Below are 16923 nucleotides of genomic sequence, written 5' to 3' on the forward strand. Positions count from 1 at the left end.
GTACTGAAAGAAAGAGATTCCGTTTGAGTGATTTCTAAATTATATTACAAAGGACAAAGTGTTTTTGCTTTTATATATATACATACATACACACACACACACACACACACACACTATATCATAGATAGGTATCTCAGTCTTTTGCCTTTTCTGCATAATTGAGTTACCTATATAGGGGATGTGACCCTAATATGGCCACAAACAGTAATAAGCCCACTTGTTATATTTTGAAATATGTAAAGACAAAGCATGAGAGAAATTGTTTTGTGGCAAATGCAGCCAATTGAATGTTCAGTCCTTGAGTTATTTAGGATATGTTGCTACTATGTGACACTGTAGATGTGAAATAAAAATCATTTTTTTGGGGGGGAGTAGTTGATAAAAGAGAATTGAAAATAATTTGAAATTCGGAGATTAATAAATGCAATTGTTTATTTATATATTCCTTTTTAGCTAATTATATTCTGTATTTGGAAGGATTGAGTATTTGTAGCACTGGAGTGGCATTTCAAACAGTAGTAGAACAACAAAAACGAATAAAAAGGGTTTGTATCTATTTTAAATGGGGAAAAAAATGAATGCCCTGGGAATGTATAATCCATAAATATAACTTTTTTTTATTTTTGCGAATGTGAGTTTCTAAGGAAGGCTGCCATTCGATTCTATTGTTCCTTTAAAACTGGGCTAAGAATCCATTGAATCTCATATAAAAACAGAAAAGAAGTATCTTAGTTATGGTTCAGTGGGTGCTGAATTTGTCAGTTCATGACAAATATAAATACTTAAATTATGATAGAATATTTAATTTCCTTCATAATTTATAGTAATAATCTTTAAATTTAGGTTTTGGTTGGCTTAAAGGGTCACTTGCCCTGTATAAATATCTGATGTGCTATAAATGACTGACGGACCAATATTTACGGACAGTGTTTATTATATTTTGTACCTGTGCACTTTATGTGGTTCATGTATTTGTACAATGCATTTATATATATATATATATATATATATATATATATATATATATATATATATATATATATATATATATATAAATTATATATATATATATATATATATATATATATATATATATATATATATATATATATATATATATATATATATATAATAATATATATATATATATATATATTTATATATATATATACTTTATAAAAGGGCATAAGAATAATTTGAAAAGTGTAGCAGTGAAACACTAAATCATTGAGAAGTTGTGATTATTTTACAACAAGTGGAAATTTCTAGAAGTGTCATAATGATTGCAACACCCCTGCCTTCACTGAGTGTATCAGCAAATACAAGAGCGCTTTGTATGCTGTCACAATTTTTCTGCCTCTTCTGTGGAGTTATCTCCTGACCTTCACTGTGTTTTGTGTTTTTGTTCCACAGAGGGTTTGGCTTCATCACGTTTGCAGATGTTTCAAGTGTAGATAAAGTCTTAGCGCAACCACACCACGAATTAGACTCCAAGACGGTATGTATCACTTCATAACATTCGGTTTCTGTAACCGTGAGAATAGAGCGTGTGCACTGAAACAGATGTCATTCAGATGAAATTCTTTCCCACAGAGTTTTTTCATTTCCTTTCTCATCTCTGTTTATTTCCTGCTCTTTATTAAAAAGTTTTTTTTTCGACTTGAGTGGACAGTTTTACGTACTTGCATTTCAGGCTTAACAATATGGATGGTCTAGGGCCAGTGTGAAAGATATCTGAACTGGCACTTGCCATATAGCGCCAGAACTGCATTGTAAATCTTATGATATGTGTAAACATGATTAAAAAACATGATTTTATATATATATATATATATATATATATATATATATATATATATATATATATATATATATATATATATATATATATATACCATTTTTGTTTTGTTTATTTTTAATTATAAATAATAACATCTGAACAACTGGCCCATCCTTATTGTTTAACAGAATGCTGTATGTTAAAATTAGTTCTGGCATCTGTGTAGATGGTGCTTAGACTGACATTCATTCAAGGACTCTGAGCTGAAATGTGTCCATTCCTTGTTTATCTGGGAAATGACTCAGAGATCAATCATTATAAACTCCTGATCTCATTTAACTGAAGGGACATCTCTGGATTTCCCCTTTCTTTCCTTTCACAGTCACCCGAGACTCATGGACTTCCCATTCATATGGATTTAATATTTCGTTTTGCATGTCTTCATATAATAAACTTGCATTCCTCTATATCTTCTAAAAATTCAGTTCACTCAACTCAAGTTACTTTATTCTGTTCAGTACAAATTCCAAACCAAGATATGAAGATACTGTAAAAGTGACCCCTAGAGTGTTTAAAGTGTGAACATTTATAATAGAAATATGTAGTTACATCAGTCAGTGTGCTGGCATTCTGAAAATGACACTTGCTGTGCGTTGATTTCTTTAGTGTGTTTAGTTTGTAGAAAAAAAAAAAACTTAAATGTCAGACAAACTACGCCGAACACCTGGAGCGACTACGCCACACGCTGCCTTCATTCTCCAAGTCTTCTGTGCTCCAGAAACACTCGCGTGTCTGATGCTGTCTGTATATCTGACGGTAATGAATAATTACATCTGGCAGTGTGGTTTCAGGGCTGTGCTGTGTGTCGCTTGTATTCAGCTGAAATCAGATTTCTGTGAGCTTTTTATCGCAGTGGGGGGTTGTTATCTCGTCTCCTGCAATCAGTGCTGAGTTTTGTACAGTGTACAAGAACAGTAAACACTTTGAGTGATGTCTTTTTGAAGAGAAACTTTTGGTGGAGGATGCATCTACCAGGCGTATTTAAAAAAAACCAAACAAAAACAGGCTGCATTTTAAAAAGTGAGCTGTCTACCTATATGGCATTTTGAAGAACTTTATAGGAGCACACACATCCATAGTGTTATTCAGAATACAGTGATCAGTTTTGGAAGATTTTGGATGAAAGCTGCTTCAGGGGTTCTCTCTTCATACCTGGTATTAAGATCTGTCTCAGAGTGCCATTTAAACATGGTATAAGTATATCTCATGCATCTCCTGTGATCAGATTTTGAAGAATGGGTCAAACATAATGCAGAATGTCTGCACACATTTTAATCTAACATAAACAAATAGTAAAGCATCATGTGAACAAAAAAACGTTTTTTCCATGTATATGTTTAGACTTTTCCAAATCTTCACGTTTGTATGGTTATTTTAAGCATGAAACCAGCTAAGAGTACTTTACAAATGTAATGTGGTCGTTTCTGAATTCCAACAAAAGTGGTTTGAGTAATCCAGTTGCAAAATGCTTTGAGCCTCTTTTCATATTTAGCATTGACCTCTTGCCATTGGATCAGACAAAAAAAAAAAAAAGGGTTGTTAATACATTCTAAACTAGGTCTCTATCTGAAAGCAATAAAAGGCCACTAACACATTAAATGGTTACTGCTGAGATGGTAGAAGCACAGTAATTGCTTCATCTGGAAATACGCAGGACTTTATTTACACAATGTGTGCTTGAGTCTAAATTACATATTGGCTTAATAACTGCAGTCTGCTGTTGATTTATATTATCGCTAGGTTTAAAGATTTTTTGTTAGTCTGACTGAATGACTGGGACTACTGTGGTTTTGCTTTCCTTTCTAAAGATCCAGCAGTGGTAGTAAAATATTTTGTACTAATGGGCCTAATTAGTGATGACCTTTTAGGTCCTGACTCCATAGATGCAGCTTATTGATTTAATTGGGGATCTGATCAGTCAGCTGTTACTGGACCATTTGCAAATGCATAAACTCAAAACCTACATCAGATTGATCTGGAGCCTTTATTTACAGACCCTGCATTCACACAAATGTTTCTAAGTTTACCCATGCATTCATCAGAATGGGATGTTTGCTCTCAGGCTGTATGGAAAAAGACTCCTAATTTCTACTGATTTGAAATTCAAAGCGTAATATTGTTTCTGCTCACACAGGCTTGTTTCTGTGGAGTAATTGAGGTTGAATTGGTTAAGCCTTAGGCTAATTGCTAAAACGAATCGCTACATAAAATTCATCACAGAGAAGGTTTTCCATACAAAATCCATCTCTCTAATTGACCTGATTTGGGGAGATAACAATCACAGCTCAGTCAGTTATGGGAGTAAAAAGGTTTAGTTCACTGGACACCAGTGTGTCATTTCAGAGAATAATTACCCTGTGCATAGCACACTGAATTGACATATCTATATTTAAAATGGCCAACATGTAGATGACACACACATATAGAGAAGACAAAAAATGACTCCTAAGATTCTATCCAGAAAGAAACAGTCAGTAGGTGTGCATTTTATTTAGAAAGGCACTGTCTGTAATGATACACACTTATATGCTGCAGAGCCCTCAGGCAAACGTTCAAATCTACACTAGGAGTTTTGCTACAATCTAAAGCCTTTGCCTTGCTGAACATGGACAAGTAATTTCCTGCAAGAGGCCAATTTCGATCTGTTTATGTTTTTCCTCTTGACTATGTCTGCCTGCATGAGATTGTTTGAAACTCCTCTTTATAAGAAGCTGTATTAAGACTGAGGCAAGACAGTGTGACATTGGAGCATGAAATGGTTTCTCTGATAATTCCTTCTGTCTGCACACCTTCACTAGATGGAAGACAAACTGAAATTAACAAGATGACAAGCCAAAGAGTTAATGTCATCATTCCAGTGTGACCCATCCATGCTCGTAATTCAGAAGCTTGATGGTGTTGACGATTTCTTGAAATATGAAAGAGTGTATTGTGATGAATTGGGCCTGGATAACTGCATTCATATGTGACTATTTTCCCTCATCATTCTTTCTCCTCTTTCCCTGTTTGTGCACAGATTGATCCTAAGGTCGCCTTTCCTCGACGGGCTCAACCCAAGGTCAGAATTTTCAAACTTTTGCTTGATGCAGACATTATCTTTTTTGCTTAAGAATCCTAATATTTGTATTTTTCATGATGTTTTAGCCCTTGAGGTGCAGACCTATGCATCAAAGTGTGAGATACCAATGATGTGGTCAGTCAGTGATGCGTGTGTCCATCTGAAGTGATTTGCAGGGATTTGTGGGTAGTGCTTTTGATTAGGTGTCAGTGTGTTCATCACTTTTGTGCTAATGCAGGTTTCCTCTTTACTCTTTAAATTGGTCCGAAGCTCAGAGTGTCCGCCCAAATGCCGTCCACTCTCGCAGGTTCTTTCTTTTTTTGTCCCACAACAAACACGATCAATAATGGATTTTTTTTTTTTTCTTTTTTTTGTTTGTTTTGAGTGGGTGACATTTTTTTTTTTTTTTTTTGGTGTAAGGTTTAGGTTTGGGGGAGGAGGAAAAGATCCAGGGCATGTCTATGAAGTCTGTTGACATGTATTTCCAAAATTTCCAGACAATTCTTTCCCCTTCTTTATTTGCCAGTTTTGGTCTTTTAACCTTTTCTTTTGCAACATAAAGAGTGGCTCAGACGGCCCCTCCCCCCCTTGGGTCCCTGGATTCCTGTTGAAACAAAGAAAATACATTTTGCTCCAAGGCAGCACTGTTATTTTTTTTGGACCCCCCTAAACAATATGAACTCCCCTGCAGAGAGCAGGTTATGAGAACTGAATTGTCAATTTCAGAGAGACACAGACAGGTTTCTCTGTCTTGTATCTTGGCATCATGTCTGCTGTCTTTTTTCTTAAACCACAAAGATTGATAAAGAATAATGTACTGCTATTGTTTTTTTCATAAGCAAACATAAGGCTGAGTGCATGAGTATAGAAAGAAATGTATTTATTTTAGTGTGAATCAGAGAATGTGGATTTTAAGGCATCTTAAGGCAATAGGATTAAGGCAGATCTACTGGCATTGCACTGGCTTTTTTTGTACATGTAAAATTGATTTTAGACTGCAAGCAGCCAGTTAATCGTTCTTGTCACACATCTTGCCTGCACTCCGCCTGAACGGTAGTGCTTATGTTTATTTCTCAGTTTGAGGTCTGTGTCCGCTAGAGAGTGAGACTTTTTTTTTTCTTTTTTTTCATGATTGCAGGACTCCTGTTGTTTATGGACTCTTTATAGCTGTCCTGTGTTATTGCAGTTTGAAGTTTGTGAGGTTTGTATTGAGGTGAAAGGAAGTGTTATCATCTGCGCTGTGTTTGGAATGAGAGTGTGGATAGGTGTGGTGACTTCAATGAGAACTTTAAGCAGTAAAATTCTGCTTTGGGGCTGTAATTCCCTTGTGATGTCATTTACACTTGCAGGCGAGTTTTTTCCCAGCAGTTGTATCTGAGAATGCCATACATAACATGGCTATCCTCTCTTCTCCTGCAGATGTTAGAGTCTCAGACACAAGCTTGTCTTTGGTAGCCAAAGTGACCGTTGTCTCCCGAGATTTTTTTCCAGCCAACATTTGTTGCTGCCGTTGCGTCACACTGTGATATCACAACAGATCATGGCGTGTCCTGGCTTGATTTTAATTGCCACTGGGACTGTGGCCTCTTGTGTTGTTAAAAGAGATTTGAAAGCTTGTTATGAAATGGCAGCTAGTCATGAGTCTCTTCAGAAGAATTGACCAGTGTGATTAACGGTTTCATGTCTGCCAGATTAGCATGTGCTCACCGTGAAACACCACTCAGCTTTAAGTTGTCCTTGATTACTAGAACTCATGTGAGAGATAAATTGATGTCTTGTATGGCTAAGTTGTTCCATTTCAGGGTAATTCCTGGCTTTATCAAGATTTAAGGTAGTCTAGAAAAGTCTAGTGTTGCAAACAGGATACTAAACCTTACTGTACAGGGCTCCAGACTCATTCTTCCCAGTGGTCGCGCTTTTGCGACTAACTTTCTCAGTTGTCATTTTGCCATAGTTTATAGTTATTTGGAAATAAAAGGGGTTAACATTCAACCCATTAATTTTCATCAGTAGTATTATTTGTGATTTGATTTTGTGAACGGATCCTCTTTTGCATCTTCACAACGGCGGCGGCGGCAGCAACGATACTACAGAGAGAATCAAAGTTACGCCTTTTTTCTTTGTGTGAACATTTGGGCGGTGTTATGCAAATCTTCCCCATATCGAGACGTAGACGTGGGGGCATGTTAGAATGAACTGTTTTAGGTAGGAGTGGTTGACTCTTAACTTTTATAAAGAATATCTCTTTGGATTTGAGACTTAATTCTTTGCAACTTTACAGATCTTCTTTATGCACCAAGAGCTTGTAACACTCCAAAGAGAAAGGAAAAATTTAAATAGTGTCATATGACCACTTTAAATGTTCTTGTTTCTTTTCATTTATTTTCAAGATCTGAAGTAAAATTGTTGCTTTTTAGTATGTCACACAAAATATTAAAACTCACATTAAACCCTGTTAACATTAAAAAAAGCATATAATCAGTACCTGTGAGTATCATAGTTTATTTTTCTAAGAAATAGAAGCTGTTTCTAAAATAGAATCCCCTGCACTTGTCGCATATGTCACAGCTGGTTAGGAAAAACACACTGATTAACTTGGAGAAGATTTTTTATCGCTTGTCGCAGTGTGTCTAGGACATGGTGTAAGAAGTTGTTCAGAAACTTTCCTGTCTTCCTGTTTTTTTTTTTCCCCTGCCATATAACTGCCATGGTTTTCTGCCATTAAAGTCACCAGGAAATGACTGCTGACCTCTATTTCTCTCATCTATGCTTTTACTCTTTCTCTTTGAGTCATTTGTTTTGGTTAGGTCTGTCACAAAACTGGACACCTGCAGCTGCACTTGTGCGTGCATGATGTTACAGTTTCTCAAGTGAAACTCTCAGTTCTGTTTCCATCTAAAAAAAAAAACAAAAAACACCCTGAAGTGTAAACACAGCCCTCCAGCAGTGTGTGTGTCTGGCTCGTGTGGGTTTTAGTTAAGAAAAGAAATGCACTTTAAAAATGGCTCTGCAAAGCAGACAGGACGCCCATCGACTTTTCACAGAAAACAAGAAACAATCCGATATCTGGCAAAGGCAGCCAGGATCATCGAGAGGGAAAAGTCAATCAATCAGTGCTGAGTTGATGGGATCACGGTATCTGGACACCTCACTCTCACATCATGGCAAAAAAGATTAACTGCTGCAAACAAGTGATGTGGGGAGGGTGTAGTATGTTCTGATGTAAAATGTCTATGAAAGAGGTATCAGATCGCATAGGAGAACATTAATGTAGTGGACGAGCTCAGTTGGAGCCGTGGCCTAGTGGTTAGTGCTCTGACACAAGAGGCTATGGTGTAAGTTTGAGTGCATAATTTCCTGATTGCTTCCCCCTTTCCTTTCCATCGTTCCCTGTCCCATTTCTGCCAATCAGAGATGTTCACAAGTCTTGAACTTGGAGTCCAAGTCAAGTCTGAAGTCTTTATCACTGGAGTCTGAGTCAAGTCTTGAGTCTTTGGTCAAAAGTCCAAGTCAAGTCTCAAGTCTTTTAATGGCTCGCTAAAAAATCCATTCAGAGTCCTCATTTATAGAAATCTTCCTATTAACGAAGCTGTTTAATAGGCTATATGTATTCTATGATCTGTTTTGTAAAAAAAAAAAAAAAAAAAGGTGTTTAGATGTAAGGTAAATGTACATCCAGCCTGTTACTTATGTTTTAATCCATTACCATGTTCAAAACAGTTTTTCTGTAATCAAATTCTATAATAAGAGTCCGATCTACCATGACACATGAAATATTTGACACAGATATTACAAAACCATCCAAATCAAGTGTTAATTTATGATATAAGTCAGGGGTAATCGATTAAAGTTCCAAGTGGTGTGGCCTGTATATTTTCTTCCAAGTAAAGGTCCAGACAAAAAAAAATTACAAAAGCCTACAAATTAATATGCAAAATGTAGATCAGAAACGTCTTGTCACATCTGGTTTAAATAGTCAGAAGTCATAGATTATAGATAGATAAATAGATAGTAAGAAAAATAACTATATTTGCAGCATTTTTTTCTGCTGAGTTTTAATGAAAGTAATCTAATTTTGCTGCTCACGGTGTTTCTGTTGTTGTTAAAATAACTGCATCATCCGCAGCTCTTCAACTTGGTACTGGCGAGTGTCCGGAGAGAGAGAGAAAGCGCACGGAGCTGAAAGGGCTTAAATAAAGTGCGTTTGGCTTTAGATAAAAATACTACAGAATATAGTTCTGAAAGATATTTACCATAAACGACCCTGAGCGCTTGTTATGTGATCCGCTTTGCTGTTTTGACGCACTGCTCACTTAAAATAGTGCATCTGTTACAGCTCGTGGTCCGGATGAATATCAGTTATATAAGTATTTAAAGATAAAAGACTGAAGTTTCTTTTAAAAAAATATTCACAAGTCCTGTCTGGAGTCATTCCAGGTTGAGTCTGAAGTCTATAAAAATGCGACTCGAGTCTGAGTCACTAACTCAAGTGCCCATCTCTGCTGCTAATAAAAGCAACAAAAGAAACAAAAATAGATTTCACCTTGAAATGAACATTTTTACTCACTCTTATTTTATTCTAAACTTGTATGACTGACTTGTTTCTGTGAAACAAAATATATTAGAATACAGTGTTTTTATTTTGTGTATACAATGAAAGTCAGTAGAGTCCAATATTGTTTTGAAAAAGATACTGAAAAAAAACTTCACTTTATTTCTTTAAACTCAGCAGACTGACCAACCAATATCTATCCGCAATGATTCTAACATTGTGACCGTTCACCTGATATTTTATTGTAGTTGGTTGCACCTGTTATGGATTTCAGGTAACACTTGGCTTGAGACACGGTTTAGGATCTCTACTGCTTAGAACTATTCCTACAGTGCACTCACAGAGAACATGGTCTCTGCTAATCAGGCTGATAAGGCTTCCATCTGCCTGGACTCACTGTGCTGATGAATCATGCTCAGGCCAGCACACAATCCGCAGCCATAGAATTCTGCAGAAAGTACAGCAGAAAATTAATCAGAACTCAAACCTGACACTCACCCACACATCCCCTGCCCCATTTCTTTTCTTCCACTGCGTAACATTTTTCTTAGCAAAACAGGATAGAAAATATTTATTTTTCTTTTTTTTTCTTTTTGTGCGACTTGAATGTCTAAATGAGTTTGCATGCATTTGTGAAGGACTCAACACTTTTGAAGACATTTTTGACATGGAGACATTGAGGCTGAAGGTTGAGTTCACTTGAAGTTGGCATGAAATTAAATTTCACTCTGTCTTTTCTTGAAATGCATCCATCCACTGATTTTGCATCCAAAAATAATCCATTATAATTTTAAGTAAAATATCATAACTCAGAATTCCGGTAAATTTACAGAGTTCTCCAGTCAGTAAGTCTGTTTAAAGACTCTCTTTCTTACAATTAACTGCAAGCTCACATTTAGATCTGCCTCCTCCCAAGTAATAACCAGTGGAGAGAACCAAGTCCGATCCTACATTTTTTTTTCTTTTTCAATAATCCATTGCACTCAGATGTAATAATGTAACCAAAAAAAATTTTATTTATTTATTTATTTACAACAAGCAAAAACAGCAAACTTGCTATTACTTGCACTACTGTCTGTTCATCCAGGAACACTGAATAACCCATTTGCACACTGAAATATTTTCTATGCACTTTACTTTCTATTGCAATAGTTTAAATTGTTCATATGTTCATAGTTCTGCCTATAGTGTACATACACTTCACATATTTCATCTGTATAATATGTTCATAGTACATCTATCTGTATATCATGCTGATAGTATTTAAAATCTGTAAATTTTGTCCATAATACTTATCTGTATAGTTATTGTACATATTGTAGACCTTGTATATTCTGTACTTACTGCTTATTGCACTTCTGGTTAGATGCTAACTGCATTTCGTTGCCTTGTACCTTACATGTGCAGTGACAATAAAGTTGAATCTAATCTAATCTAATCTGATGTAAGTCAGAATATGGAGGAAAAGATGTGTAGCTACTTCCGTTACATTGCCAATTTAAAAGCATCTTGAAATATCCTAATGCTATGCTGCTTTTAATCATTGTAACCTTTATTACAGTAATAATGTAACCAACATTTAATTACATTTAACTATTGGCAATCATTAAAAAAAAATCCTACTGTACAACAGTAGACTAAAACTCTTAAGGCCAAAATGGTCATTTTGATATTGGTTAACAGTGCTATTTAGATGACATCAGGTTTTTTCAGTTATACTCAACCCGCTACGGACACCTTGGCAATTGAATCGCCTTTGGCTAGTAATTTTTTCTTAGTTTACTCGCCAGACTGATGTGTGTGTCTATATATATATATATATATATATATATATATATATATAATGCACTTATCTACTCAACCAATCACATGGAAGTTGCTTCAATGCATTCAGGGGTGTGGTCCTGGTCAAGACAATCTCCTGAACTCCAAACTGAATGTCAGAATGGGAAAGAAAGGTGATTTAAGCAATTCTGAGCGTGGCATGGTTGTTGGTGCCAGATGGGCCGGTCTGAGTATTTCACAATCTGCTCAGTTACTGGGATTTTCACGCACATCCATTTCTAGGGTTTACAAAGAATGGTGTAAAAAGGGAAAAACATCCAGTATGCGGCAGTCCTGTGGGCGAAAATGCCTTGTTGATGCTAGAGGTCAGAGGAGAATGGGCCGACTGATTCAAGCTGATAGAAGAGCAACTTTGACTGAAATAACCACTCGTTACAACAGAGGTATGCAGGAAAGCATTTGTGAAGCCACAACACGCACAACCTTGAGGCGGATGGGCTACAACAGCAGAAGACCCCACCGGGTACTACTCATCTCCACTACAAATAGGAAAAAGAGGCTACAATTTGCACGAGCTCACCAAAATTGGACAGTTGAAGACTGGAAAAATGTTGCCTGGTCTGATGAGTCTCGATTTCTGTTGAGACATTTAGATGGTAGAGTCAGAATTTGGCGTAAACAGAATGAGAACATAGATCCATCATGCCTTGTTACCACTGTGCAGGCTGGTGGTGGTGGTGTAATGGTGTGGGAGATGTTTTCTTAGCACACTTTAGGCCCCTTAGTGCCAATTGGGCATCGTTTAAATGCCACGGCCTACCTGAGCATTGTTTCTGACCATGTCCATCCCTTTATGACCACCATGTACCCATCCTCTGATGGCTACTTCCAGCAGGATAATGCACCATGTCACAAAGTTTGAATCATTTCAAATTGGTTTCTTGAACATGACAATGAGTTCACTGTACTAAAATGGCCCCCACAGTCACCAGATCTCAACCCAATAGAGCATCTTTGGGATGTGGTGGAATGGGAGGTTCGTGCCCTGGATGTGCATCCCACAAATCTCCATCAACTGCAAGATGCTATCCTATCAATATGGGCCAACATTTCTAAAGAATATATATATAATAATAAGTACTATATATACTAATAAGTGTCCAAAAGGAGGCGCGAGTCCGGGGCGCGAGGGGCAGCGACTTCTTCCAGCGGCTGCATCCTTGTCGCTGGCCGTGGCGCTTGAAGGGGATAGACGGCCTGGCATTCTGGCCTGATGGCCGTGTAAACGGGCGCGGTTCTCATCCAGACCGCGGGTCTGGCAGCTCACATCTCTGGCAGCGCGGGAATCCCTCTACGCACCCTTCCTGGACCCACGAGGACACCAGTGTGCATGCACGGGGAAGAGACCGATCTCCCGAGGAGAGGCGCATTGGGCTTTTTAAACCGCGGCGGTGATGAGGCTCCATTTACATCAGGTGTGCCCCATTACACGCCGCCAGCCCTGGCTCGTCCAGCACCCCTCGTCTCTCACACACCCACTCCTGTCGGGAGCCTGGTGAAGGGCGGCGATTTGGGACGGGGTGCCGATGATAATTAGGGGGGAGGCAGCTGACTCGTATGTGTATGTATGTGTGTGTATGTATGTATGTATGTATGTAATCAGTCTGGCGAGTAAACTAAAAAAATGTACTAGCCAATGGCGATTCATTTATATATATACACACTACTGTGCAAAAGTCTTAGGCACGTTAGTGTTTTCACCTCAAAGAATGGACTTTGGCCAGTTATTTCTATCTTTAGCTGTAGTGTGTAAGTAGTATATATATTAGTTGACATTTCAAAACATTCATTTTGCCATTAATTTTAATAATAAACTAGTGAGATTTTTGAATGCACAAGCAGTCTGACAACAGCCGGTGCTCCACATGGAGATCTAAGTGACGTGACATACAGCCAAGTATGGTGACCATACTCAGAATAAGTGCTCTGCATTTAACCCATCCAAAGTGCACACACACACGGAGCAGTGGGCAGCCATTCATGCTGCGGCACCCGGGGAGTAGTTGGGGGTTCGGTGCCTTGCTCAAGGGCACCTCAGTAGTGGTATTGCCGGCCTGAGACTCAAACCCACAACCTTAGGGTTAGGAGTTAAACTCTCTAACCATTAGGCCACGACTTCCCCCTGATCTCACCATCATCGAATCTGTCTGTGATTACATGAAGAAACAGATGAAACTGAGACAAACTAAATCCATGTAGTGCGTCAAATCACACAGCACAGATCGCTTGATGGAGAGTGAAACTCTGAAGCGCTCGGTCAGAGTGTTCGGCAGGTGAAAATATATATGTGCTAAACTTATACTTAGCCTCCAACTCACACACTGGCGAGTAAAATCTGAGAATTAATTAGCCATTGGCTAGTGAAGATTTAGTCGCATATGCGAGTGATTTACTCGAATGTAGAGGGCTGATACTTGGGCTAAAATGTAGGGCTGTGTATTGGCAAGAATCTTAGGCGATAAATTAGGATATTTCTTATTTTAGGAATAGGATATATCGTTAGAAAAGCTGTCATTAAGAACACACCACCATATGCAAACCTTAGCAATAAACAAACAAACAAACAAATAAATAAAAATGATTAAAAATCACAGTGGGATCTGCATTTGCAATAATCAGTCCCTTTTAGATTCAACGTTATTGAACCCACTTTTTGTGCAGTACGAGTAAAGGGGAAACAATAAAGTGCTTGCAGGATCCTTTAGTTAAACGTATAAAATTTATAAAAAGACCATATATATTTTTAGACCCTGCTTTAAAGGTTCAAAAGTTTAAGTTTACAATTATAACATACAATGTCATAGCATTTTGTTATGAACAAAAGAATTACATCTGAAAAATAAAGAATAACATCAATGAAAAATAAAGTGCTTGCAGAATTCCTAAAGAAAACAAAGCTATTTTAAAACAATAAAATAAATACAGATGTTGAACATTCTCAGAACCGTTCAACTTGAATTTTAAGTTTCTTTTTTTTTTTCAATTTGTATTTATTTTCCGTGTGGTATTGCTGAGACCACAACGCAAGCACCGCCCAAACTGCACAAAACTCCCCCACCATGAGAGAAAGCTGAGAGAAGCTGCAGCCATGTGGCGACCCTATAAAAATTATCTATATTTTATTACATCCCTACTAAAAAGATCATGTTTTCTGCTATCAATAATATCAGTAATGTCAATGTTAATCCACATTTACTTTAATTAAATTCATTCAGAACTATGCTATATACAGTTAGTGCGGAAAATGTAAAAAAACAAAAACAAAAAAAAAATTGCACAGATTCCACGTATAGGTGAAGTCATGCTGTTTAACTGTTTAGCAATGCCTGGAGGAAGTTTGTCATGCCTTCACTATCATAAGATGCATATATGAGACAATACCGTGTTGAAATGTACATTCTGCTTTAAAAAGATGCTGCAGTTCCCTGTCGCAGCTGCGCCAGGACGATAAAGGCTGTTCAAATGAAAACAGGTGTGCGATGAATCTAGGCAAGATAAAAGTGAAGGACAGTTGACTTTTTACTCCCATTCATGCATGTAATACTACTGCAGTGCCATCCCACTCTGAGCTGAGCTGAATTTTAGTTGTGTCCTCCTGCCGGACCATCATTTGCATGCAATGTAAAATAAGCAATCCAGAGACAGAGATGATTTGCCTGTGTGGTTACAGGGTTACTGTATGGTAACTCTCTCATTTGCTTCTCTCTTTCTTTTTCTGTGTCTCTTGTTTTTATTCCAGTAGTTATCTCCTCCTCCTCTGCTGTGATCTTGCTGTGGGCCTTTTCATCTGGTGTGTGTGTCAGTGTGTTGTGCTATTTTAGTGAAGATGTATTTTGGAACTGTCTGAACGTGACTCACGATGTACATGACTCTGTCTGTCTTTTTCATTGTGAAGTGTTTGTTTGTATAAGCTCTTCTGATGCAGTCATCTTAAAGGGATAGTAAAATAAATTTAAAGTTATTATTTGTTCAAAATTGGTTCCCAGACTGTATGACTTTCCTGCTACTACAGCAAACACAAGAAGATATTTTGAAGATTGTGGATAACCAAACAGTTTTGGTGACCATTGGTAAAAAAAACACTAAGACTTTTTTCAAAATATCATCTTTTATGTTCCTTAGAAGAAAGTAAGTCATACAGGTTTGGAACCAAGATGAGGGTGAGTAAATCATGACGGAATTTACAATTTTGAGATTTACAATCTCTTTAACTGGCACAGGAACTGCAGTCTTACCACAGGAAGGGCTCATCTTGGAGCTGATTTTTTTGGACTGACTACTTGTGTTCGATGGTCCACTCAGACTGGATAAATGTGCTCAAAGACACTTTTCAGAAGTCTTTGTGCTCTGTCTAAGAGGCGGTATCATGCAGTGCGCCGGTCTAGAGCTTTAATATCTCTGGGAAAGACTTTGGCTTGTGGTTTGAGATGTTTGAGAAACCCCAGTATGCCCTCAACACCACATGGAAAGAGGAAGCGCCTGCAAACAGAGTTTTAGAGCAATTACACCCCGATCAATAGAGAGAGCAATAACAGGACATTTCCACAACAGCAGGAGGGTACACAGAGAGAGGCTGATATCCGGCTGCTGGATTTGGGTTTATTAGATGGAGACGGGGGTTTAAGCCAAGATTTTGTCCAGTACACAGCTGCTCAATCAGCCCAGATCAAGGTGATGGACCATGGGACTAAACAAACAACTGGAGACTCACTCTCTCTCTCACTCTCTTTTTTTATGCTTTTGTTCTGTGCTCACTGTAGACTTATTTCTTTTCTGAGGGGATTTCTGTTGTTCAGTGGCTTTTCTTTGTGCTATGAGAGACAGGAATAGATCGCAGGCTGCTCTGGGCAGAGCCACAGGGTGATTGTCTTTGACAAGTCCCCTGTCAAATCAAAAGAAAAGTCATTTCTGTGTTCCCATATCGTGGCTTTCAGATTCATGGAGGCCTGTTGAGAAGGACAAGTTTTACCCATTCAGCTCAAGTTCTGGTTTCGTTTTGTGCCATTTAATTTTTATTTGAGCGATTGATGCTGTATTTCTGTGAAGTCTGTTTTCACATGAAGGACAGGCACTCTCATATGCATAATTAAGTGCCGTACACAGTCATGTGACTAGACCTTTATGCTGATAAGCACCACCTGCTGTGAAATCTCATTGGTCCTTATCATATTATCATATAATTGTATTTTAAACACACTTTCACTGTGAGAAAATTAAAGTAGAAAATATTTGTTAAATGTCTATTGCAGTATATATGGTTTTTGTCATTCTCTTTCTATATAAAAATGTCCATGTTTTCAGTCTTCATCTGAAACATTTGGTCCTTCCTTTTCTGTACATGCTGTTAAAAATCTCTCCCTCTCTTCAAACAAAAGACAAGATTCAGTTTTCTCCTGTCTTGCAGAAGTGCTGCCTTAATTAAATCAGTTGGTCTAACGGATTAATTAGTCTGGCTGGACGTTTGCTCATTTGGTCCTGGGAGAATTGGAGAACTATGGCTGAGTGATCGATGTGGAATCAGGTCTTCTCCAGCCCTCTGTAAACTCCAGGCTGATTCGCTCGTACATTTTCTCTGTGTGTGTTTAACAGGTTTAGGCTGCAAATCAATGCAAATCTCTGAACTGTCAT

At 37.7% G+C, this 16923-nt stretch overlaps 1 protein-coding gene across 1 annotated transcript in view; it reads left to right on the forward strand.

Moving 5' to 3' along the window:
• Positions 1–16923, forward strand: part of msi2a (musashi RNA-binding protein 2a) — a 163893-nt gene that overhangs the window by 930 nt on the left and 146040 nt on the right. Inside the window, 2 exon segments of the mRNA XM_042732996.1 lie at positions 1414–1498; positions 4857–4898. Coding sequence (XP_042588930.1) covers positions 1414–1498; positions 4857–4898 — 127 coding nt within the window.

The sequence above is a fragment of the Cyprinus carpio genome, chromosome B10 (genome assembly GCF_018340385.1).
Source record: "Cyprinus carpio isolate SPL01 chromosome B10, ASM1834038v1, whole genome shotgun sequence".
Lineage (NCBI taxonomy): Eukaryota > Metazoa > Chordata > Actinopteri > Cypriniformes > Cyprinidae > Cyprinus > Cyprinus carpio.